The 26807-nt window shown below is 43.6% G+C and overlaps 1 protein-coding gene across 1 annotated transcript; it reads right to left on the bottom strand.

Moving 5' to 3' along the window:
• Positions 1-1871: 1871 nt before the first annotated feature.
• On the bottom strand, positions 1872-25301 carry si:ch211-117c9.5 (sodium- and chloride-dependent creatine transporter 1). Its single transcript, XM_052057213.1, has 15 exons — positions 24717-25301; positions 17670-17960; positions 12864-12995; positions 12488-12779; positions 10520-10652; positions 9045-9179; positions 8826-8929; positions 5853-5977; positions 5667-5779; positions 4926-5066; positions 4368-4470; positions 4179-4279; positions 3940-4110; positions 2655-2815; positions 1872-2444 (listed from the first exon to the last, which is right to left on the bottom strand). Exons 1-14 carry the CDS (start codon positions 24745-24747, stop codon positions 2687-2689), a joined length of 2001 nt encoding a protein of 666 aa, XP_051913173.1. The 5' UTR covers positions 24748-25301; the 3' UTR covers positions 1872-2444; positions 2655-2686.
• Between the last annotated feature and the right edge of the window lie 1506 nt (positions 25302-26807).

Below are 26807 nucleotides of genomic sequence, written 5' to 3'. Positions count from 1 at the left end.
GCGGTAGATGATGGATGGATGGAAGTCAAACAAGATCAAAAAATGGTCCACTGACATCATCTTATCCGGATCAGCTAAGTTAATTTGTTTTAAGAAAACTGGGTGAAAATTTCCCAATTCATTGAGAGTGTCACGATTCGGTTTAGGGACCAACAGGTGGCACTGTAGGGCTCCCCTGGCAGTTGCATACCTGTTGGTCATAGGTAATCAGGCCTATAAAAGGACTCCTGCCCGACCACTCGGTGTCGGGTCATTGTTGCTTTTGCTACTGTCATGTTTGTTTGAGTCATGCTTTGGTTGCTGTTTTTGTTTGCTACTTTGGATTTTGTTTGTTTAGGATTTAGTTTTCTGTTTTATCAATACACATCTTCAAATACACCCTGCTCCTCTCTCCTGCCTGCTTTTTGGGGTCCACCACTACCATGCAACGTGACAGAGAGATCATTTTGCTGAAATTAGGTACCGGTAAGTACTTTTTCATTGAATCATTTTTTTGCCCTTGTTTTTATGAGGAGGGGCATGGTGGTCAACAATTTAGCATGCCCACGTCACAGTGCAGAGGTGCAGGGCTCGATTTGACACTGCGATTGGCTGGCAACCGGCTTAGGGTGTACCCAGCCTGCTGCCCAATAACAGCTGGGATAAGCGCCGAGATAAGCAGATTAAAAATTCTATGTATGTATGGGTGTTTTTATGAGCCCACTTTTTGCGGCCATTCAAGGACTTTGGGGAAACTGACGTTGACGTCTTTCTAGCTCTAGCTCTAACCGAATACCAAGGTCAATTTAGTTTGGTTGACAAAACCAAGTCAAGACAATATTCTAAGTCCTAAGCAAGTGGTACCCACTTGTTCATTGGTCGAACTGCCCCCCGGCTATGTATTCACACCCTTTTTGGTCAGATCCCACACGTCATGATTCAGTGATGCACATCCTCAAAAAACGTTTCACTCTCTGCTCAAATGGATTGTTTGCACTGCAACGCCGGATTGTGACCACTGGGGGGCAGACTGTTCCAACGGTGCCGCTTCTGCTCTTTGACTGACGGCGATCCATTGCTCAGCATTGGTCCGCAATGTCTCCTCCCACTTTACAGGCAGAGTCCGCCACTTTGACATGGTTGCCGTGGAAACGCAGGGAGCTGTTGCTCTGACAACCGGCTTTTTATGATATTGTCTAATGAGATAAGCCACCTATACGTGACACGCTTACGACGGCTTTCAGGGAAGAGAGTTTGAGCAGGAGAGGGTAACGAAGGACTATGAGGACTGTGTATTTATAGCCTGTACGAGAGGCAAAATGGAAAACTAAAATGTCAGTGGCACCATCTACACTGTTGACACGTGAGAGTGTTTTATGCTGTGTGCAGTCTGGTGTCTGCCTTCAACAATCATTACTGCATTTGTAAATCAGAAAGTTAGTGCTGTTCACTGGTGAGTCCTAAATGCTGGACGTATGACTACAAAGGTTGAAGAAAAGGCCGGAATTGCATTCAGTTAGGCTTAAGACTGCAGTAACTACTAAACTCTGTGTGGGTGTATTTATAGTCAGTAGGTCTATTCACGCGTCTGATTCTGCTGACTTCTTGAGCTCCTTTCTATTTCAAGGAGCCAGTGTCAGGTTGCCATTTTATTTTAATGGCATCTTTGTATTTGTGAGCCAAGCAATTTTTCACTTTACATTTTTTAATTGGTGGAATTTGTTATTTATGTTCTCTTTGTCATTGACAGATGTTTTAAATGCTGTGTTAGGTGACTTTAAAATGTTCAATAACTTTATGAAGCGTATGCGGGTGTAGCCTACTTTAAAAAAGAAAAAGAAACGTGACTGCATAAATGCGCACACACACACACACACACAAAAACTGAAAACTCAATTTTGGGGTCTTTTATTGAGTCTCTCATAGCCATTCATACAGTCACCTTTCCAGCATTCTTCATATCCTAGTCTAACTTTCATTGGGGGGGGTGGGGGGGGGTGGATACTGATAATGATGCAGTGCTCGTATTGATAACACTGAATCACGGACTCTACACAAACACTGGATACATAAGTTCAAAGCACAATTGGATTTGGAGATGGACTGTCTTTGTTTGACTTTTTTTTAAAAAGTGTTTTTGTACAATTTATGAAGAATTAGAGTTGGTGGAAAGCAACGTGAAGACAGCTGCCAAGCTCTGGCACACACATGCGCGCACACACACACACACACACACACACACACACACACGCACTTCCGACCGTGGCATTTTAGCAGCAGTTGTGAGGTTTCACTATTTTCATTGAATATTCACATAGTGATTTGTCTGTATTGAAGTGGATGAAGTTGCTGCACCCCTGACAGAATGAGCCTAAATGCAAGCACAAGGGACACATCACACGTGAGACAGGACAGCACAGGAAGCAGAAAAATGGAGAGCTGGTGAGCAGAGGAGAGTCAAGGAGCTGAGAAGAGTAGAAGAGGCAAAAGCAAGTTGTCATAACTGGGGGTGTGTGTCTCACTTATTTTCCAATCTAGTATTACGTCTATGTGTGTGGGGCTTTGCCGGTGTCGTAACATTTGAGGGTGCTTGCTCTCACCACTCCAACGTTGGGTGGAAGTTTTCATTCAAAATAGTTGAACTCGTTTCAGGGATGCGATGTACAAAGGACAACCTTGACTTTGAGCTCCCCGGGGGTTTTGACTGTCAAACGGCACTTTCGAAGAGATGGTCATTCTTAGATCCCACAGGGGGCAGCAGTTTGGCCTCGCTCTCTGGGGCAAGGTATTCCAGGTGATGTTTGCCCCAAATTGGGGTGGTCAGGTGCTGCCAGCGCTGCATGTGGAAAGATGAAAGCTAATTGAGTTCATTCACTTCTCGTGATTGTATCAGCAGTGAACAAGACTTGAATCAAGACACTGGAGAGATGTTTCAGTGTTCCCCAAACCATGATGTCATTGGTTTTGTTATGTTCCAATCAATGTTGACAGTCATTAAGCGTTGTAGGACTCACAGGAGGCCAGGTTTCAAGTCAAGTCAAGTCAACAGTATTTATAGAGCACTTTCAAACAGCCATCGCTACATACAAAGTGTTGTACATGGAGCAATTTAACATTCACAATAAACAGTAAGACAAATCGGTAATAAAGGCGGTAGAAAGCACCAAACAGTAAAATCAAGAACAAATATAAGTCATGCTGAGTGGAATGCCAAAGAATACAAGTGAGTTTTGAGGAGGGCTTTGAAGATGGGCAGCGAGGAGGCTTGCCGAATGTTCAGTGGGAGGTCATTCCAGAGAGTTTGAATGAACATGACAACGGACCGAGTTAGAAAGACCAGTGGTATTAATTTAAGTTGTCTGTTGGGTGAAATTGTCTTGATATTGTTGGGGTAAGCATGATGACTTAATTTCTGTGAATTGCATGCTCCTATGATTAAATATTGTGGTGACCTTATGGAAGTCTATGTCACTGAGAGTTTACTGGTCTGTTCTTTACCTATTTTTTGTTTGTCCTCTATATCTCGTCTGGTGTTATCTGACTTTCTTTTTTGGTGTCATCTTTGGAACATGATTGTTACAATATATATTTTTTTACCATGATCCAAACTCAGAGAAGAAGAGAAGAGGGACAACAGTTGATTAATTTCTGACTCGAGTATGTGTTCAAGTTTGTTCCCACAAGCATCAAATGTATAGAGCAATGAAAACTCCATGACATAATGGCCTGGCTACCAGCTTCAAGGAGTATTGCAGTCAAAGAAGCCTCTTGGAAGAAAGGTGAAACATCAAGTCCAGTTGCTTGAATTCAACAACAGGCATCGCAAACTACTCATTTGACATGCTCTCTCCAGAGCAATCCAAATGACATGTAGCAAAAAGCAGTATCCATGGTGAGTCGTTCTTTTTGATTTTGGACACACAAGAAAACTTGTCAGGACATGCCGGCAAACATACTGACCTCCCGCAGCGATCCTTTGCTGCGCAGTAGCTTGTAGCCAACGGTGAGTGGGATACAAAGCATAGAGGAAAGGGCCAAAGCCCAGCCAAGCATTTCGCCCCACCATGGGTATGTGTACACATTGTTGTAGGTTAGGGGCTTGTAGTTGACCGCATGGAACAAGAACACTCCCTAGAAGCACACTTCAATGTCAGTAGCTGCCAGCGGGCACGCCAGATACAATACAAAATAGCACTTACCACACAGACAAGGGGCGTGATGTAGGACCAGCACCACTTCATGTAGGGAAGGGGCTGATAGCCGATCATTCGGGCCACGTCATCCATGAAACGGTCTGCGCCTGACAAGCGGTTCCAAAGACATTGTGAAAGTCGACTGGCATAGATTATTCATCAAGACACGCTGAGAATGCACAGCTCGTGTCATACCATAGACCCAGGCAATCACCACGCACTCCCAGAACGCCTGCCACAGAAGAGTGATGCCGCTGGCAGAATAGTAGTCAAACAACTGGAAGACATACATTCCTCCCTAGCAGGAAGAAAAAACGCAAGCATAGTCAACAATGACAATTTGCAGTTAATAGTTTATATGTGACCTATTTAGAGCCTTCCAACTGCTTAGTCATGCCAGAAATGCTTTTATGTGTTCATTGAAACGTGTGAAAAAACATCCTCAAAGCCGCTTTGAGGGCAGTTTGTTTCATATTTGTAGCTAAAAATTACCCATATCAAAGTGTTGATGTGATACCTAGCCGTACTTTGGTGTGGTGGCTCGGTAGAAATGAATAATCTTGCCAACAGGAACCATACCGGACTTTGGTACTGATAAGAGCAGGCTTTAAGATAAGAGAAGAAACCCTTTATTTGTGCCGCAATGGAGAAATTCATTAGTTTAGTTTTTTTTAGTCCAATGACTCAACGGCTCATATCATTAAAATCCTGACATCAGGGTAACTAGGTGAGGTGATGAATGTGAGTTTGTACCTCTGTGACCATGGACATGTCAATGAAGAAGCAGATAACGCAGCAGATGGCTGCCACCACCTCTCGCCGCAAGGAGGCCAAAGCGGACTTGGGGGGAAGCATGTCCATGACTCCGGTGATTAGACCCTCTACTCCAACAAACTTGAAAGCAAAAGTCAAACGACATAAGAACAGTCACGTTGAAACATCCGTCATGTAAATTAAAATGTTACAATTTCTTTTTTTTTTCTTTATTTGCACAGCATTCCAATTCAGCATCGGCTCTGCGGCATTCCTACGCAATTATACGTACACAGTTCATGTACTACAATTTAGCCTTTGCGTCATTGTTCTGTTAGGTCCGATGCAACTCAAATGCAATTCAAAACTTTTGCTTGGGAATGCCCCCTGACACTGCGTGACTGACTAAAGTTCTCCAGGTGTCATCTTTGCAAGAACATCATAAGGGGCAACCTCCAAAATAACCAAAGGGTAACAGCTGTAATAGCTGTTGTCACATGATCCATTCTGCACGGACAGGAAACTAGGCAAAGAATAGCCAGTGAGAGAGCATGAATGGACAGTAGAATGACTGAATCAAGACAGAAGCTCACTGACAAATGACAATAGATGTCAGCACGGACACACAACAAACGCGCTGCGCAGAAATGCAACACAAAGACCGGACACGTGGAATGAATAGCAATGTTAAGGGAAGTAAGATTGAACGAAAGGATTTATTTATGATGCAGACTACCTTACCTGACTGTCCAGGCCGAGCACAAGTAACATGAAGAAGAAGAGTGCCGCCCAGAGTGGTGCCAGAGGCATCAGAGTCACAGCCTTGGGGTAGGCAATAAACGCCAGCCCGGGTCCTACACATTAATGTATAAGCATTAAGATTGTGCCTTCATATCGTATTTTTCAGCATACTCAGGGTGTACTTACCACTCTCAGCTACCTTACTGATATCCACACCTTGCTCTGCAGCCATGAAGCCCAACACAGAGAACACAACAAAGCCTGCAAAGAAGCTGGTTCCGCTATTAATGAGTGCCAGCACAAACGCATCCCTGGACAAAGATAATAAAAAGACGACACAATAACACCATAGGATTACAAGTGAGGAAAGTACACTTCCAAATATGTTAAAACAGGACAAGCAGGGCACGAGGACTGTTGGCAAAAGAAGGGCTGATCTGCCGGATGATAAATGGGGGATAAAGAGCAGATAAATATATCTCGACAAGCTGCTGTTGTCCTCACAGTGATGCATAGCAAATATGGCAACAGCAAGTTTGGCTCAAGGTCTGAGGGGAGGCAGGGTGAAAGACCTAATGGCTACATGCTCGATCTAAACATATCCACTCAGGATGAAACATGCATGTGTAAATATGGAAACTGAACTCAGATTTTCTTTTTTTTTTCACTATTACAATGAAGTGAATTTCCTAATCCGGCAACAAGTCAATTTGACTTGTATCAGACAGTGAAAAAAGAACAGTATTAATTTATGGTCATTCATAAATTGCTGCACTCATCCATCAGAAGCATGTCCCATCATGTCTGAGAGCACTCGGGAGAATCCTAATGCATGTGCATAATCAAAACAATGCAGCATCGATGGTTGTGTTAACAAAGCAGTGCATGCTATATCTGGACCGTAGCAATTACATGTCCTCTAGCCGCACTTGCTGTTAAATCAACAATTAAGGTAGCACTTAACAGCCACGTAAACCTGTTATGTCACACCATTTTAATTTATGAGAAGGAATCCATTTCAAATAATGACCGCTGGAAGCAGCAAATAAGCAAAACCCAAACACTGATTCACAGGAGTTCAATGTACTGTACATTTGTTTTTCCTGAGCTAGTTTAAGACTTTTGAGAAGCGGAGCTTAGCTAAGATACCTCAAGATCTGAACTCATCTTTCAGTTACCAATTTAGGTCAAAGCTGAGAAAATGCCAGAGGGCAGGAAATTCACCGGGTTATACTGGAGCCTGCTGACTACTTGGTTTCAAAATATCCAAGCAGCAAGCGGTGAGTTACTAAAACCATCTGCTCTACTTTTTTACATCACGCTAGATGTGTGATGTGTGGAAAGGGACGAGACTGGATGAAAATGTTTGTAGCTGGTCTGTCAGACATTCAAAATGCGATTATGTTTATTTGAAGGATAAGTTACGAGCCCTCTTAACAGATTCAAATACAATCAACATTACTCTGCATTCGGCTTGTGATAAAATTTTACAGTACCGTATTTTCCGCACTCAAAGGTGCACCGAAAAGCCGCACCTTAAAGCCTTCCATTTTCTGAAAAGCTCAGCGCGCCTTAAAATCCAATGCGCCTTGTGTATGGTTTTTACAGTAATATGTCAAGCCCAAAATGGCTCCTTGCTAGAGACATGCTTACAGCGCAGAGTTCAAACTTAAGGCGATCGGTTTTGCAGTTGAACACGGAAATAGAGCAGCGGCAAGAGAGTTCAACGTTAACGAGTCAATGTGATGACTTGCTGTTGGTTCAGTGAACAGTGTCGCTGCTTTATTAAATACGTTTTACTGACATCTGATTGTCGCTATATAAATCAGGGTGTCGTGTAGTGTGGTGTTCTGTTGGCATTTCCTTGAGCATAGTTCCATCTAGTGGATAAATTGTAGATTGTGTCTTATAATGCGGTGCGTCAAATATATGAAAAAAAACCAACAAAATAGGCCATTCATTGAAGGTGCGCCTCATAATCCAGTGCACCTTTTAGTGAGAAAATACGGTAATCTTAAAGTTTTCCGTATAACTCTCGGCCCAAATGTGCAGCTAGTTAGCTCCAGGCAAAAGTTAGCATTGTAGCACGACCAGCTTTTGTGTTGGTTATGTCATGTGTTGAACCTTTCGGGATTTTCGGATGAGCAGCAAGTGTAATGCCTTGTCATACCATACACTGACCCTTGTTTGAGCAACTGAAACATGGGGGGAAATGGAGCATTTTGTTAAACTGTTGCTCTTCATCAATCTCACTAAATAAGCAGCGCACCTGTCTTCAGTATCATAGCATCTTTCTTAAACAAAAGAAACCTAACAGTACAGTTACATGATTATTTTGGCTGTTTCTCAAAGAAAGATCAGACAACTGTACTAAGTAAAGGGTGTTTTCCAATCATGTGGTTAAGAAGCAATCCAAAGTAGTTTTTGTTTTGCTTGTTTTGAGGCCAGTCCACCGGTAGTTTGTCAACAGGGTAGTATTAAAATTATCTGACTAAAACTGGAATAAAACATTTTTCAGGTTTGTCGACTAAAACTGGACTAATTCTGCCATATTTCGAAATGACTTAAAATGCAACTAAAGCTGTTGAGCCTTATTCATCCAGAAGATTAAAACTAAGACTAAAACTAATGGTAGCCCAAACAGCACTGGCTTTGTGTTCCACATTTCAAATTATATTAGTAGTAAGGCGGCCCGGTAGTGCAGTTGTTAGCACGTCCACTTCACAGTGCAGAGGTACCGGGTTCAATTCCAGCTGCGGCCTCCCTGTGTGGAGTTTGCATGTTGTCTCCGGGACTGCGTGGGTTTTCTCCGGGAACTCCAGTTTCCTCCCACATTCCAAAAACATGAATGGCAGGCTGATTGAACACTCTAAATTGTCCCTAGGTGTGAATGTGAGCGTGGATGGTTGTTCGTCTCTGTGTACCCTGCGATTGGCTGGCAACCGATTCAGGGTGTCCCCTGCCTACTGCCCGAAGACAGCTGGGATAGGCTCCAGCGCCCCCCCGCGATCAAGCGGTTCGGAAAATGGGTGGATGGATATTAGTAGCACTCAGGTCAAAGGTCGTGGAAAACAACATGCAAGTATGGCTGATGTTTGAGCAAAGTTGTGTTATTTCCAGAGTTTGGGGGACTTTTTTTCACACAGTGTTGAAACTTACTGGTAGCAGTTGTTATTGAAGCGGTTATAGCTGCCCAGGGCAGTCAGGGCACCCAGTCCGATGGCATAAGAGAAAAAAATCTGGGTACCAGCGTCAATCCACACCTACCACAAAGGGGAAATATTGTTTTGTATAGCAGGGTTGGATGTCAAATTCAGCCGTGTGTTCATTAAGGAATCAAACAGAAATCAAAGGAAGTTAACACAAATAGGAGTCAACCTGCGCTTCTCCCAGTTTGGACCAATCTGGTTTCAGGTAGTATATGATCCCATCTAATGCTCCGGGTAGGGTGACACCATGGGCCAAAAGAACAACCAGAACCACGTACGGGAACAGAGCTGTGAAGTACACAATCTACAGGAACATGGAAAATACAGAAAATGAACAGGAGATACGGGAGAAATGTGTTGGATTTTGATGGGTAGGTGAATGTCAAGTGAAATACTATGTCAGAACTCACATAGTGAAATTTAACAGTAAACTGTTGAAGACATTCAAACTTGTCACATTAGATGAAGTGCATAAAAAGATACATTTGTATTGACTAGATAGAGGCTAGTGCTTATCAATGTGCTCTATTTGTTATGGTCAAAAGTAACTGCACCAAAGTATGTTTTTATCACTTTGATTAAGCAATTACCTGCTTTGTAAATACTCAAGTCTTAAGCCCATTAGGTCCTCGGTGTAGATGTGTAATGGGCCCTGTCAAGTTACTTTGAAGAAAAGGTAGCCTGTAAAATGGAAAGCCAGACAATTTGTAAACCTCCTGCAATAGCAGGGGTTTTGGGCAAACCTTTTCAAACTTCGAAAAACACTGCCCCTGCTACCCAGTAACAGTCAAGGCGAAGTTGGTATCGTAAAAGTCAAGTACTGAGAAAGCACATATTCACTGTGATCTGGGGGTGAGTATGGCCTCTTTCCAAATTGCAAATATCTACGTGGTGGAACGTTGCTAATCGGCTTACAGCCGGTTAGCTTATTCTCATTATTTTTTTTCTCCTTGCCCTTTGAGATCTGCCTGCAGGAGACACTCCATATATTGTGGGCTACTAAGTAAACATTGCACCACACAGAGCAGCTACAAAAATACAACACTTCATTATAGCGCAACATACAGTAATCCCCGCTACATCGTGGGTCACACTTTGCTGTCTCACTGTATCATGGCTTTACCTTGTGTTTTTCTTTTCCCACTGTTTGTACAATATTGTAGTGTTATCCTTTGCTCATGCTCTCTTTATAATATAGTATTGTGTGTGTTTAAATGTGTTTATTGTCTGAGTAGTGTGTTTTATGACTTTAAAAAATGCTGTGAAGTAACAATGCCATGCAGAGTGTAGTCTGCAACTGAAAGTAATCCCCATGATGGAGGGGCGATTACTGTATATTATCTGACTGAACTCGTTGAAGAAGTGCACATTTACATGATTAAGAACCAACCACACAATAAGCAGAAGAACATGAGCTCTTACACATTTCAGTCTAAACAATGATCCGCTCACTAAAGCTGATTGTGGGGGAAAAAGGGCACAATGCCACAATTATTTCATCTTTCAGGTGAAGACGCAAAAACAGCCTATAAATTATATGCTTGCGGAAAGCGACTTCATACATTGCTAATTAATCTATGCTCCGTAAACCCAAAATGTTGTATCCATTTTGATGAGGAATCTGCAAATCAAGATGAAACCTACCTTGCCCGTAGATTTGACTCCCTTCCACATGCAGAAGTAAACAATAACCCAGGTGGCAAGAAGACATAACACCATCTCATAGCTGATGTTGCCAGGTTCATTAATGCCACCGGACAGTCGAAGAACATTGCGTCTGTGAACGAGAACACAAGCTTCAATGCATTTACAAAGTGAAAGATAGCTGACCCGATCCTGCAGAAAGTCCAGGCAATTCTACATACAGAAAACATCTGTCATAAAAGACACATATGGGTCAATGTTAGTCTGAAGCGGTCTTGTTTTTCTCATTAAAATCACTCAATGATCATGAAAATGGAACAGGATTATCAAACTGCGGCCTGGTAGTGCAGGGGTTAGCGTGTCGACCTCACAGTGCAGAGGTACCGGATTCAATTCAAGCTCCAGCCTTCCTGTGTGGAGTTTGCGTGTTCTCCCTGTGCCTGCGTGGGTTTTCTGCGGGTACTCCTGTTTCCTCCCACATTCCAAAAACATGCATGGCAGGCTGATTGAACACTCTAAAGGTGTGAGTGTGAGCGTGGATGGTGGTTCATCTCTGTGTGCCTGCAATTGGCTGGCAACTGGTTCAGGGTGTCCCCCTCCTACTACCCAAGGACAGCTGCAATAGGCTCCAGCACGCCCTGCGCCCTGCGAAATGATACAAAATATTTTTTTCCCGCATGGCTTTTTTGTCCACAATTTGATAAGAGAATCATTTTGATCATGTATATTCCATTTCAACAATTTGCATGTGTTCCTGAAAATGTGTCCAGCCTGTCATTATTTATGACCAGCATTTTTTGTCTTCAATGTAATTTCAGCTTCCATTGAATATTTTAAGAATTTACACTTTAAACTTTATTATTTACACTTGCACAAATGTTTTCTCATTTTCATCATATATATGCAGATGCTGTCAGACTTAACATGTCCACTCTGTGGGTGGATTGATAAACAGACATCCATCCATTAAGCTTATCCTCACGAGGGTTGTGGGTTTTGGTACAGCTGATCCCAGTTGACTTTTGGACACACCCAGGGACAATTTAGAGTGCTCAATTAACCTATTAACCAGTCGACCACCGCACTGCGCTTCTTGCATGAGCAAATCCGTTTAAGCTCACGAAGTTTGTGGGCACGCCATACCTTTCCCAGCTGTCTTCGCGCGGCATTTGGGGTACACCCTGAACCAGTTGCCTGCCAATTGCAGGGCATATATATGTAGTATGTGCAGCATATATATAGGGAGCTTGATCAATATGCATTTCTTACAGCAGAACATCTATTTAATGCTATTCATTGGAGAATCAAAGACTATCCATCCAGGCATCCATTTTCCGAGCCACTTTTTCCTCACACGGGTTACCGGGGTACTGGAGTCTATCCCAGCTGTCTCCGGGCAGTAGGTGGGGGACACCTTGAACCGCTTGCCAGACAATCGCAGGAGTTGATTATGTTTAGTGAAATTAGAACATCTTAAAGGCTGGCCTTCTTTTCTTTGAAAGGCTCTACTGTACTAGATTTTGCGACTGCGTTGGTGGGTATTTTGAACATTCTTCCCCAAATTAATAACAAATAATGAAAATAGAACTGAAGAAAGAAAAGTGTCAACCATTTTGTTTTTATCTACATTGTGGAAAGCATACTGTGAACAAGTGTTGAATATTAGCACTCAAGTTGAAACACTTCCAGCAACGCATGTGGTTTGTCCAGTGTTTTACGTGAGAAGGAAAGGGCCTGGCTTTCTTCATTGAAAACGTAGTAGGTGACATAGAGGTCTAAAGGTTTTCCACACCAGACTCCTCCAACGATACTTTTAGGAACTTTGTTTTGTGCTTTTCAGAATAGAACCTTAACCAAACAACTACATAGTTCAACGCATACCAATATACACAAAGACAAAGATCAGAAATAAAGCAATTGGCATGATGTATATCAAAATGCTACGATTTGAAGGAAAGAGATACATACTCCCAGAACTCAATGACTGGGGAGCGCATGCCTTCCGTCTCCATGCAGCTGTCGTTAAGGAGTGAAAGGGTTGCAGACACATTCAGTGGCAGCGACAACTGGGCAGCAGTGTGGTTGTGGCAAGTGCGGCGGAAGTCCTCGGTACAGTTGGGGGTGTTCCAAGCGTGTCCACAGGTAGCCCACGGAAGTGGGCTGGTGAAAGAGTGGAAGAGAAAGTAGAGACCCCACACCAGAATCATGATGTAGTAGGTGTTGCAGAAGAACACAATCACCATTGAAGCCAAACCCAGACCTGGTTGGGAGAACACAGTTTGGGATGTGAATGAATCATGTGACATCCACTGCGTACTCTTCCTGCGTGACACTGAGCGGTAACCTTTGAAAAGTGGTGCGATGTTCCAGGCGGAAACACCTCCCTGCTTCATGAACTGCCCCAAAGCGATTTCCAGAAAGAAGACGGGGATACCTCCGATGAACACTATCAGCAAGTAGGGGATGAGGAACACACCTGCAACAGGAAACAACAGCTGGTCACATTGAAACTATAGGGCCGGACAGATAATCTCTTTTTTTTTTAAGCTGATGCCGATTTGGCAGGAAAACAATCCAATCATCAATTCATAGACGGATTATTTTAGAGAACAAAAATGGGCATCCCAATCAAGAACACATTTCAAATGGAGAGGATCATAAGAGGAACATAACAGGAAACATTGACATCTGTTGTGATTGTCGAGAAACGAGGTGCACAGAAAACAGTCCATCAATAAATCTTAAATTATCTACACAATTTGGGCTTTGTATCAGTCTGGAAAAACTGACAGACCTATCAAGAACAATGATGGAGTGAAATCACTTTGCACTTTTACTTCATTGCAATCAATGCTTCTATCCTTCATTCCGTTGGCTGGGATGCCAAACATTAAATATTCAATGATACTTTACACTCCCCAAAGGTTTAAACAACAGATTTTAAGGTGCCCTAAGACTTTTGTGAAGTCCTGGATATAAATAGAAATATCGCTAGTGTGGGAAAAATCAAAAATGTTTTTCATATTAAGTTGTTCTAAAGTGTTAAGAAATGTTGACTGTGTATTTTTTAATGTTATATGCATCCTAATGGTATTTTGTTGAACTAAAATGAAGCAAAGTTGTTTGGCTCTCAGTGATCATTTCACTGCTTTTTAGTGATGTTTTAAGTTTTTGCCATGGTATTGTTTCAGAGGTTTTTTTTTTCTTCTTTTAGATTTACTGGTATATAAAATAACCTGTTTTGTCAGCCACTGTTCTCATTGCAGCAAAATTATTTTGCAAATAGAGCTCGAGTCACTTTTGTTGTCCATTTTTCATCATACAAAACTAAGGCATGCCAATTGAGACAACGATACATTAGAAAATATGGTCATGTTGTACCACACCAAAAAAGGGTGCCACCAAATCAGTTCTGGTGCAGAAAGAATTAAAAGCACCAGTGCTACCAGTGCAAATGTTAGTGTAGAGCCCAATTTAACAAACTAGTTAATTGTTAATATTTGAAAAGGTCATCAATATTTCTCCACTCTGTCACCTCCTCTTAGTAAAAGTATTTAGACCATTTCAATGAGACCAAACAATTGTACATGTTTTTCAAAAAAATACAATGACTTACCTGATATGATCACGTGTGCAAACAAATCTAGATTAACAAATATAGTGACGTAGAATACAACTGATCTAAGTGATATGATTGCAATATGGGTATGTTACACCACACATGGCAAAAAGACTAATGGAGCAAAACTTTAAGCTGTCGGAATGCAAAAACAAACACCATATTTTGATCCTTGTTTTTGAAATGCATAAAGAGGCAACGAAGTATGGACAACAAAGGGATGATAGAGATGTTCACGAGTAATTAGTCGTAATAGAGAAAGCTAGGACTTGTTTTGTTTTGATTGGCAGGACTTGGCCCAGAGCTAGCTGCTTTAAACACACATTTCAAAAGCATCTAAAGAAAGCGTCCTGTGAATAAGAAAGACACAATAGAGCAAAAATGAGGGCCGTGAGGCAAAGCAAATCTAAGATGTCGTTTGAAGAGAATTGCAACTACGTGATACCACTACCAAGCGAATGAGATGGTCATGTGACCGCCTGTGACGCAGCACACAGGCTGGCTAAAAGCAAAGGAGGGAAAGATGGATGGATCACAGAGGAGGGTGGCTGAAAAAAAGTGGGACGATGCTGGAACTGGTGGGGGGGATTGGTGGGGAGATGGGCAAAAATCCAAAATAAACGACACCGCACTGCACATGGGGGCAACTGGCACCAGCGTGCTATTATTGATTGACAATTTGTACCTCATTCACATGTCATTCTGCGGAAGCAGAGGGCTGTAGCCTTATAAGGCAACATTGGTGAGCGTGACTCAAACAGAAGAGACAGGGGCGGGAGAGCAAGAGACTGAGAAGAGAGCACGGGATGAGATGGGAGGCGTGAATGGAATGAGTGGAGAAAAAAAGGCTTTTGTAGAGATACCCCAAGCCAACCTATTGGCTGAACTTAAGGGGAACTGCATACTTAATAGGCTTAAGTAAATCCTCTTTCATCACAAGTCGACCATACACTCACTGCAAGGTCACAAATACATAAACATCAGCATTTATTCCATGCGAATGGTGTGACAGAGTGGGAGTTTTACTCTGTTCTTATCTGAAACTGTTGCTGTGTTGGAAGTTCTACTCTGGGCTGGTCAAGGACACAAAATGAAACTGTTTGGCGGTTGCGCTCTCGTGTAGGGCAAAGGAGAAAATGCATGGAACAGGTTTTTGTTATTGTGTGTCCAAATGCTACTATCAGGCAGAGGGAGAGCACCTTCATAAAGCTGCAAGAGTGTGGGGCAGGAGCACAGTGGGTGGACTGTGTCAAGCAGACCATTGTTATCCGATACCAGAAGGTGGGTATCAGAGCTGTGGGTCACAAGACACACACACGCGTGCACACACACACACAAAAGAGAAAGGCATGGCTAGTCACAGATAACCCCCCCCCCCCCCCCCCCACACACACACACATAAACACACAACAACTCATCGACCTTTATTGCAACAAAACATCCATCCATATCCATTTTCTAATCCGCTCATGCTCACGAGGGGTGCGGGCATGCTGGAGCCTATCTCAGCCATTTTAGGGCAGTAGGCGGGGTACACCCTGAACTAGCTGCCAGCCAATCCCAGGGCACACATAGACAAACAACCATTTGCTCTCACAATCACACCTCGGAATAATTTGGAGTGTTCTATTAACCCGCTGTGCATGTTTTGGGGATGTGGGAGGAAACCGGAGTACCCGGAGAAAACCCACGCAGGCACAGGGAGAACATGTAAACTCCATACAGGAAGGCCGGAGCCGGAATTGAACCCTACGCCTCTGCACGTTGAGGCCGATGTGCTAACCGTTCACACCATGCCGCCCGCAAAAAAACATTTGGACAAAATATTTATGGATATGGATAAAATAATGGGAGGTCTGAGGAGGTTACTATTGGCCACTTTTGCAAGGATGAAAATGGAAAGGACAGAGGGAGAGGTGTATGCCGATGTGACTGCAAGACATTGTGTACATCTGTTAAGCGGTTGCAATAAAGTGGATGGAGGAAGAGGAGGCGGGGGGTGGGGGGATTTGAGCTACGTCGTCATAGCCAGGCAATAACAATTTGTTGGTCTACTTTTGCTATCATTTATAGCTGTCACATGACAAAACCTTACATAGCCCACAATTTCTTTTAATAATCTCATATCTCAGATCGTAAAAGAGCTCATGAATAACACCCATGCCCCGACAATATGGCAATATCCGCGCCGGAGGCATGACCTTGTCCTGGCTGCGGGATATGGGTACACTCTGCCAGCAACAATCATCAGCAGATCCATGACACACTTCTTGCTGGTGTTTAAACAAACTTACAGCAGGGAGTAGGTTACATGACGAGTCAAACATTAAGTGATTTGCATTATATTACGACAGCATGTCATCATAACATCACAAAAAAAGGTCTGTATCCATATTCTACAACCTTGTGTAATCAGTTTACATGTTCTCCCTTTGCTTACCCACGTTTTCAGTGGGTTTCTCCTCCCACATTCCAAAAACGTGCATGATAAACAGGACACTCTAAATTCTCCATGTGAGGGTGAATTATTGTTTGACTGTAAAAAGTCTACACACCCCTGTTTGAATGCAATGATTTTGTCATATTAAACAACAAGATAAAGATATACAACTTAAAATCTTATCCGACATGAATGTAGTCTATGTCCTGTACAATTCAGTTGAAAATAAATTATATAAAATGTGTGTGTGTGTGTGTGTGTGTGTGTGTGTGTGTGTGTGTGTGTGTGTGTGCGTGCGTGTGTGTGTGTGTGTGTGATGAATATGGATGAAGCTTCGTGGTAGGCAAGGTGTTCTTTAAGTGATGAACAAGGTTGTGTTTGTGCCAAACATACTGTATGTTTTGGATTTATGACCAAGAAGTGCAAGACTGGTTTCACTGGTACATTCTTCGAGAATTGGAGCCAAGGTGGAATGAATTATGAACAGTTCCAAATGGCAGGTAGTGTTCTCACACAACCTTCAGGCCTCTGCTAGAATGCAAAAAAATGTCCAAAAAAGTCTACAAGAACATCTGAATTTCTATGATGGTAAAGTCGTAGCTGGTTGTTCTGACTCACATAAGTTGAATGAATGTGATTGGTTATTTCTGAACACAGCCTCATCCCATTTAGAAGAGGGTGTGCACACTGATACTTCCCTCATCAAATAGACTTAAAAAATGAAGTGAGTTGTACAGGTTATCGGTCGCATTGGATGGAAAGGTTTTGAAATGATTGATGATTCAGGACGATGTAACTCTTTATATCAGATAAAATTGGCATGCGAGTGGCGGGAAACCATTTAACTGTCGATCTCAATCCCAACGTGTGGACAACCTTTACAGAAAATGCATGGTTGGATCTACTGCTCCATAATCAAGCATTGGGAGGTCCATTTCAAACACCCTCCTCTGATAAACTTTGATTTCTTGCTTAATACTGTAAATGATTGATGACAAAAAAAGTCCAAACTTTGCCCCTGTTTGTCAATGCAACCACATCATGTTTGTTACACATCATATGACAAAGTACTAGGGGTTCGTGAAACTCACCTCCTCCATTCTTGTAGCAAAGGTAAGGGAAGCGCCATACGTTGCCCAAGCCGACAGCAAAACCTACACAGGACATGATGAAGTCCATCTGTCTGGTCCAGGTTTCTCTCTCCACCGCTGGCACCGCGTCAGCCCCGGCAACTGTTCCATCCTGGACCTGTGGTGGAACGGCTCCTCCGCCCTCAGCGCAGCCTGGGCCCTCTCCAGGCACCGACACCAGGGGATAAGCCGATCCCCCACCCTCACCTTCAAATATCTCTCCAGCCTCTAACGGAGGGAGGCTGACTTCACCTGCACGGGAAAAGATGGGAAGACAGTTAAATAGAAAAGATTTTTTTTATATACAGTATATATAGTCAAGTAAACAAGTCAAGTCAACAGTATTTATAGAGCACTTTCGAACAGCCATCGCTGCATACAAAGTGCTGTACATGGAGCGATTTAACATACACAATAAACAGTAAGACGAATCGGTAATAAAGGCGGTGGAAAGCACCAAGCAGTAAAATCAAGGAAAAATCATGCTGAGTCGAACGCCAAAGAATACAAGTGAGTTTTGAGGAGGGCTTTAAAGATGGGCAGCGAGGAGGCTTGCCGAATGTTCAGTGGGAGGTCATTCCAGAGAGAGGGACCCGCAACAGAAAAGGCTCAATTCCCTCTGAGCCTCAGTTTAGCTCTTGGTACCTCTAACAAAGACTGGTCCACAGACCTGAGGCGCCGGGCAGGTGTGTAGGGGCGGATGAGCTCAGAGAGGTAAGGTGGCGTGAGATTATTCAGAGATTTGAAAACAAAGAGGAGGATCTTGAAAATAACTCTAAAATGAATGGGGAGCCAGTGAAGGGATGCCAGAGTGGGCGTTATATGCTCCCTCTTACGAGTACAAGTCAAGAGGCGAGCAGCGGCATTCTGGACCAGCTGAAGGCGCTTAATGGAGGACTGGCTGACTTCAAAGTACAAGGCATTGCAGTAATCCAGCCGGGATGTGACAAAGGCATGAATTACTGTCCCAAAGTGTTCATGTGAGAGGAGAGGTTTTATTTTGGCCAGCTGTCTAAGGTGAAAGAAGCTTGATTTAACAACGGCACCAATTTGCCGATCGAGTTTGAAATCACTGTCCAGTTTAAGGCCCAAGTTTGAGACCGTTGATTTCAGATAAGGAGACAGGGGGCCCAAGTCTACAGGATGGAATGTACAAGGGCCACTGGGACCAAACAATATCACCTCTGTCTTCTTTTCGTTGAATTTCAAGAAATGTTGTGCCATCCAGGTTTTAATTTCTTCCAGACAGGATAGGAGTGGCCTTAATGAGAAGGCGTCTTTCTTGCTCAGTGGGACATAGATCTGGCAGTCATCTGCATAGCAGTGGAAGGGAATACCATGTTTCCTTAAGATGGAACCCAATGGGAGCAGATACAGCGAGAACAGCAAAGGCCCCAGAATTGAGCCCTGTGGAACACCACATGACAGGGGAGCAGTGCGTGACTCAGAGCAGCCAAGGCTGACACAAAAGGTCCTGTCAGCGAGATCAGCGAGATAGGACCTAAACCACTCGAGCACTGCCGCCAATGCCCACCAAGTGCTGCAAACTAGTCAGGAGAATAGTGTGATCCACTGTATCAAATGCTGCAGTTAAGTCCAATAAAACCAGACACACGTGGTCTCCAGAGTCATTTGCCAGGAGGATGTCATTAGAAACGCGTAACAAGGCTGACTCCGTGCTGTGCATCGTCTTGAAACCTGACTGGAAGACTTCCAAGATGTTATGTTCATCCAAGAAAAGTTTCAACTGCATGTGCACCACTTTTTCCAGAATTTTGGAAATGAAAGGCAGTTTGGAAATGGGCCTGTAACTTGACAGCACATCTGGATCAAGACCAGGTTTCTTGATCAAGGGTTGGACCACAGCATGTTTAAACTGTTGGGGAACTACACCAGAAGAAAGGCTGCTGTTGATGATATCCAAGACCGATGCACCAACATCATATATATATATATATATATATATATATATATATATATATATATATATATATATATATATATATATATATATATATGCATATATATAGGACCTGAAGCACTCGAAACTGCCAAACAAAGGCTCCAAGCCTTGTCCAGCCACCTAAAGGTGTCACGTAGCAAGGTGGTGGTGGACCCCAAAAAGCAGGCAGGAGGGAGGAGCAGGGTGAACTTGACGAATTATATTTAATAAAACAGAGAAAACTGAATCCAAAACAAACAAAGGGCTAACAACCAAAACTAATCCAAAGTAGCAAAACAAAACCATGACTGTGGCAAAAAACTAACAGGAACGCAACGAACAAACATGACAGTAGTCAAGAGCATCAATGACCCGACACTGAGTGTTCGGGCTGTGAGTCCTTTTAAGGCCCTAAGTACCTATGACCAACAGGTGTGTAGCTGCCGGGGGAGCCCTACAGTGCCACCTGTTGGTCCATAAACCGAATCATGACAAAAGCGGTCCACGAAAGAGAATAAGGCCAGACGAATAAACAGGCTGTTCGCAACACAACCAGCGAAAGTGTATGCTCAGTGGCAGGGTCCTAACAACAGAGCTGACCAACCAAGACTGGAAACAGAAAGGTACTGGAAAGGCATATGGGAGAAGGAGGTTGCACATAACAGCAGTGCACAATGGCAGGTGACCCTGAGAGAGGAGCACAGCAACCTCCCTGAACAGAACCCAGTTCCCATAACAGTGGCAGACATACAGAAAAGAGTCTCAGATTTGAAGAACTGGACAACACTAGGCCCGGACATGGTCCACACCTACTGCCTAAAGAAACTCGCAGCACTCCATGAGCGCCTAGCAGCACAAATGAACCAGCTGCTGAGGTATGGGACTCACCCAGGATGGCTAACCGAAGGGCGAACGATCCTGATCATGAAGGATCCCTCAAAGGGTGCAGTCCCATCCAACTATCGGCCAATAACCTGTCTCTCCACAACATGGAAGCTAATGTCAGGCATCATTGCAGCTAAAATAAGTGGACACATGGATCAATACATGAGCGAAGCACAGAAGGGCATTGGTAGGGATACCAGAGGAGCCAAACAACAGCTCCTGGTTGACAGAACAGTCGCACAAGACTGCAGGTCCCGGCATACCGAACCGCTATACAATCCGAGCCGCTTGATCCTCACTAGGGTCGCGGGGGATGCTGGAGCCTATCCCAGCTGTCTTCGGGCAGTAGGCGGGGGACACCCTGAATCGGTTGCCAGCCAATCGCAGGGCACAAAGAAATGAACAACCATTCACACTCACACTCACACCGAGGGACAATTTAGAATGTTCAATCAGCCTGCTATGCATGTTTTTGGAATGTGGGAGGAAACCGGAGCACCCGGAGAAAACCCACGCAGGCCCGGGGAGAACATGCAAACTCCACACAGGGAGGCCGGAGCTGGAATCGAACCCGGTACCTCTGCACTGTGAAGCCGACGTGTTAACCACTGGGCTACCGGGCCGCAGGCTATGGATACTGCCTCAGAAATGGAGTTACGATCAGTCACCTCCTCTACATGGATGACATAAAGTATATATATATATATATATATATATATATATATATATATATATATATATATATATATATATATATATATATATATATATATATATAGATGGTAATGGCGAACCAACCAGATATCGTGATCATAGATAAAGGGCAGAGGAAAGCCGTTGTAGTGGATGTAGCGGTCCCAAGTGATGGAAACATCAGGAAGAAGGAACATGAGAAACTCAGCTATGTGTGCCCTGCGATTGGCTGGCAACCAGTTCAGGGTGTACACCGCCTATATATATATATATATATATATATATAAGCTGTATGCTAAGAGCGAAAGGGACATAGACTCCCTGATTCCCTGAAGGAACAATAGCAGACATTGAGGACAGCTACAAGTACCTCGGTATACCACAGGCCAAGGGCAACCTCGAACTGGCAACAAGGAAAGCGGCTACGGCCAAATACCTCCAGCGAGTGAGGCAAGTCCTAAGAAGCCAGCTCAATGGCAAGAATAAGACCCGGGCAATAAACAGCTATGCCCTGCCAGTGATCACATACCCTGCAGGAATAATAAGGTGGCCAAAGGAAGAGATTTAGACCACGGACATTAAGACCCGAAAGCTCCTCACCATATGGAGGGTTCCATCCCAAATCCAGCAAGCTGAGACTGTACACAAGCCGAAAAGAAGGAGGCCGGGGACTAGTGAGTGTGAGAGCCACTGTCCAGGATGAAACATCCGAGCTCCATGAATACGTCAAGGAGAAGGCTCCAACGGATGACATACTCAGAGAATGTCTCAGACAATGGGGAACAGAGGATGAGATGCTGGAAGAGGGACCATCATGGAAGGACACGCCACTACACGTTATGTACCAGCGGACCATAACTGAAGTGGCTGATCTCAAGAAGTCCTATCAGTGGCTAGAGAGGGCTTGCCTGAGGGATAGCACAGAGGCACTCATCCTGGCTGCTCAGGAGCAGGCCCTGAGCACCAGAGCCATTGAGGCCCAGATATACCACACCAAACAAGACCCAAGGTGTAGGTTGTGCAAAGAGGCACCTGAGACAATCCAACACATAACTGCAGGATGTAAGATGCTGGCAGGGAAAGCCTACATGGAACGTCATAACCAGGTGGCTGGCATAGTCTACCGAAACATCTGTGCGGAGTATGGACTGGAAACCCCAAGGTCAAAATGGGAAACACCTCCGAAGATGGTGGAGAATAACAGAGCGAAGATCCTGTGGGACTTCCAGATCCAGACTGACAAGATGGTAATGGCGAACCAACCAGATATCGTGATCATAGATAAAGGGCAGAGGAAAGCCGTTGTAGTGGATGTAGCGGTCCCAAGTGATGGAAACATCAGGAAGAAGGAACATGAGAAACTCGGCTATGTGTGCCCTGCGATTGGCTGGCAACCAGTTCAGGGTGTACACCGCCTACTTCCCGATGGCGGCTGGGATAGGCTCCAGCACACTCGCAACCCTTGTGAGGATAACCGGATTAGAAAATGGATGGATGCACACACCTATAAATGTCTTTTTTTTTTTTTACCGAAAAAACTTTTACCATCAGAAATAATGTCCTAACTTTTTTCAACATTCATGTGACCTACTCCTACTTTTCAAGAAGGGAATTCTTTTTTTAGACAAAAAAAACTATAATAATGTGCTTGCTCAAGTGTGCACATCCTCTATTAAGTGTGGATGTGGCTGTGTTTGAAAAGAATTAACCAATCACATTTGAACTCATGTCCAATGGGAGTCTGCACACACCTGCCACAATTTAAAGTGGCCCTGAGTAACTTCAAAAACATTTAAGCTGGTTTAGTAGGATTTTTCTGGTCTTTTTCTTTCTAGAAAAAGCCTGGGGGTTTTGTGCTTACACTGACTGCTATGTGGAGCTATTCATAATTACCCCCACCTTGTCGAGAGCTCGTTCCAGCTGAAAACCCATACTGTCAAACCATGATGCTGCCCACCATAATTCTTCACCATATGTCAGATGTTCTTTTAAGAAGGAGCAGTGTTGCACTTACACTAAACATACCTTTTGGAATTATGGCCAAAAAGTTCCACCATGGTTCCATCGGACTACAACACATTTTGTCATCTTTTTGAAGAGATTATGGTGATTTCCCATAATTCCAAAATGTATGTTTTAAGCAAACTTTGCAGAGCACAGCAGCAAGATGAACACACCAGCAGTGAAGCATGGTGGTGTCGAGTGGGGCCTTAGACAAATATCAATCAGTGATAGCACAAAATCTTCAGGCTTCTGCTTGAAAGAAAAATAAAAGTCAGGTAGGCTACTAGAACATCTGACTTTTAATGTGCAACCACATTATCTCAGTTTTACTCCTGCTCTCAAAAAAAATCTAACTTTTTAAAATTTTTATTTATGTTGTACAGCTAATAGTTCAAAACATCGCCTCAGGATTTAAAAAAATACTCAGCATCCTATCTTCATCGTGCTAGCCTGATAAATTGTTATGTTTATAGTCATGATGCTGTTGTGTTGTCATCGCTGAGTGAACCCTCCCCCGACATTTATTGCGCCTGTCTGCATCTCACTCAGAATGATTGGTGTGCTGCAGCACAGCGCAGTAGACTGACCACGCTATGTTCTCTGCACCTCGAGCTTCTCTGCCGGTCGTGACCAAGTTCGCTTTTTCAGCATTTTGGATGCATCACAGTGGAGTGTTTACAAGAAACATAGGCAATGTCATCCTCGGCGTGCAATTGCATGATTATTCGAACAGCCACCGCTTGTGGATATAAAGTGAGGCAGCGCAATCCAGATCAGAGCAGTTTTGGGTGTGTGTGATCAGAAATGGCATAAAGTGGGCAAGGTAAAGGAATGAATGTGGTTGCATCCTGCTTTGTCAACATGATGCAATGGAAATTATATTAAAATTAAGATGACAATATTGCAAAATGGAACCTCTATTTTGGGAATCTCATCATTCCATTCATTCATTTTCAGCCACTTATTTTATTCATGGTCGCAGGTGACTTGGAGCCTATTTTAGCTGACCAGTCAATCAGGGCACAAGCATTCACACCTTTTGACAACTCAGTCTTCAGTCAACCTTACACGCATAATTTTGGAATGTAGGAAGAAGCCAGAATATTTGGGGAAGCCCACACAAGCTTGTGCAAACTCAACACAAGAAGGCTGAGCTCAGATTCAAATTAAGAACCATTGACTGTGAGGCAGATCACATCAGTCCATTCATTTGACAGCATAAAAAAACCAATGCCATTGGAACATGTATGCCCGAGTGGCAAAGTTTGAAAAGATTTGGGTCGGGACTTGGTGTCAAAATCATCAAACCATTTTGGGATAGTTTTTGAGATTTTCTTTGAACTGATGTGAGGTTTTGTGGCTGTTGTGAGAACTGTTGAATTTGCATTTTGCACATCAAATGCTGGTGCTGAGGTTGCCCTTTGCATAACGTCAAAGCTGTGACTTAACACGTAACATGATAAATAACGATGCAAAATACTCACCTCGACTACTTCCTTCCAGCTCGGTTGACATATTGATGAACAGCGTCAGAAAAAAAGTGTGAAATTTAAATTGGGGTGGGGGGGGGGGCGAGCTGGCTGTTGGTTTTTAGACGAGGAAGGGTTAACGTGCCAAGAAAGGCAGATATTTTGGCACCCTCTTTTCTGATTTTCTCAGTTTATTTCATCTGTTTGAAATATAAAAAATGCAATTAAGAATATTACGAAATCGGTTTTTCTCCACACGTTGGAACGCCTAAGCACAGCCAAGAGATGATTTTGTAAAAAAAAATGTCAGCAGGCGCCGTGGGACTCAGGAGACTCAGAAGCAGTCGACGAAGCACTTGAAGGTAAGCCTGAAGAATCTCATGGAGGACCGTTAGACGAAAAAGAGCCGCTGCCTTAGGGTGAACGGGTGCGTTTAATTTTTTTTTTCTTGTCCAACGAGTTGTTCCAAAAAGCCGATTCAGGAGCCCGTGGTGGACCTTCTGGTGATGCCGCGGTGTAGACTGAGAGAACAAGTGACGTTCCAGACATTGTCGTCACCCCTCCACCCCTCCCCCGCTGCTCAGCCGTCATTGGCTGATGGAGGCAAGCACGTACGCTGCATCATCATCAGAACCCGCTATGGTACAATGACAGAATCCCGTGGACGGATGACTTGATTGGGTATACGTCACTGCAAGACAAGCAAGCAAAAGCGGAGGCGTTCAAAATGCACCTTCATGGAGGCTGTCATGTTGCGCTACATCCAGCTGCAGGTGCAAACAGTCCTTGCCATTTGGCCTGATACCGGTTATTACTTTCACCGCTTGACACATAACACTATACATTCCATAGGGGGCTCATTCCAAAGTCCAAATTTAACACTGATGAACCGCTGCCTTGAGACAGTGTCTTAAAAGAAGGTTTAATGTGCACCAACGTTCTGCTGACCACCAACCATCCATTAGCCGCTGCAGTGTATAATGGGCTTTCACACGCAGAGCTTGCCAACAGGCTCGTGTGCTACAGCTTCCGCCTAGTGGACAACGCGTATATTGCCAGATTCGCGTGAAAATATGCACAACACGTACTCATAAACCTCATTTCATAAAACAGTTAAAAGATAGACGCAATACAACAACAATAACTCCACCAACTGGCTAAAAGGTGATAAATATTTCTGGTCAATTTTATAAAAGCACATATGATGTAATTAAATGAGTTAAAAACATAGATTAAATTAATATTGGACTGGCGGCAAGAGTAATCATTTTGCCGTCGGCCATGCGTTCATATGTATGGGTGGCACGGTGTTAGACTGGTTAGCACGTCCAACGCACAGTGCAGAGGTCCAGGGTTTGATTCCGGGCTGTGGGGTTGGCATGTTCTCCCCGTGTCAAAAATCCGGTTTCCTCCAACATCGCAGGTTAATGGAACACTAAATTGTCCCAAGGCATGAGTGTGAACGGTCATTCTTCTACGTGTGCCCTGCGATTGGTTGGAAACCAGTTCAGGGTGTACCCCTCCTGCTGCGGTTGGGATAGGCCCCGGCACGCCCGTGGCCCCTCGCGAGGAAAGCAGATCAGATAATGGATGGACGTTTTTTAATAAATTAAGGAATAAATACTTTCAAAAAGCACCTTCACGTGGGTTGCCATTTAGGGTCGCATCAGACCACTATATTCATAGGGGACTCCTTCCAGAGACTTGCATAAATCTTAATGGACTGCTGCCCTGTTTTAACTGCAGGTTAAATAATGTGCACTAAAGTCCTGCTGACCACTAAGCATCCATTACAGCCGTTGCGGCGGTCAATGGATATTCACATCTTCAAACACAGCAACAGCTGACATCTAGTGAAGTCAGCGTACAATGAGGTTTACATGAAATAAACAAGGACAATATTGATTCAACATTTTCACACACTTCATTTCATACAACACAGTTGAGGGACAGAGGCAGTGCAACATCAATAAATATGCATTCCAACAACTGGCCAAATAAATATTACAAAACAATAAATTAAATGGGTGATAAATACAGATTAAATTATGATTAATAGACATGACTGGTGACAAGATGAGCAGCTATTTTTATCTTTTTAATATA

The sequence above is a fragment of the Hippocampus zosterae genome, chromosome 2 (genome assembly GCF_025434085.1).
Source record: "Hippocampus zosterae strain Florida chromosome 2, ASM2543408v3, whole genome shotgun sequence".
Classification (NCBI taxonomy): Eukaryota; Metazoa; Chordata; class Actinopteri; order Syngnathiformes; family Syngnathidae; genus Hippocampus; species Hippocampus zosterae.
Note: the sequence above shows the minus strand (reverse complement) of the source record. Positions and strands in the feature narration are given on the sequence as shown.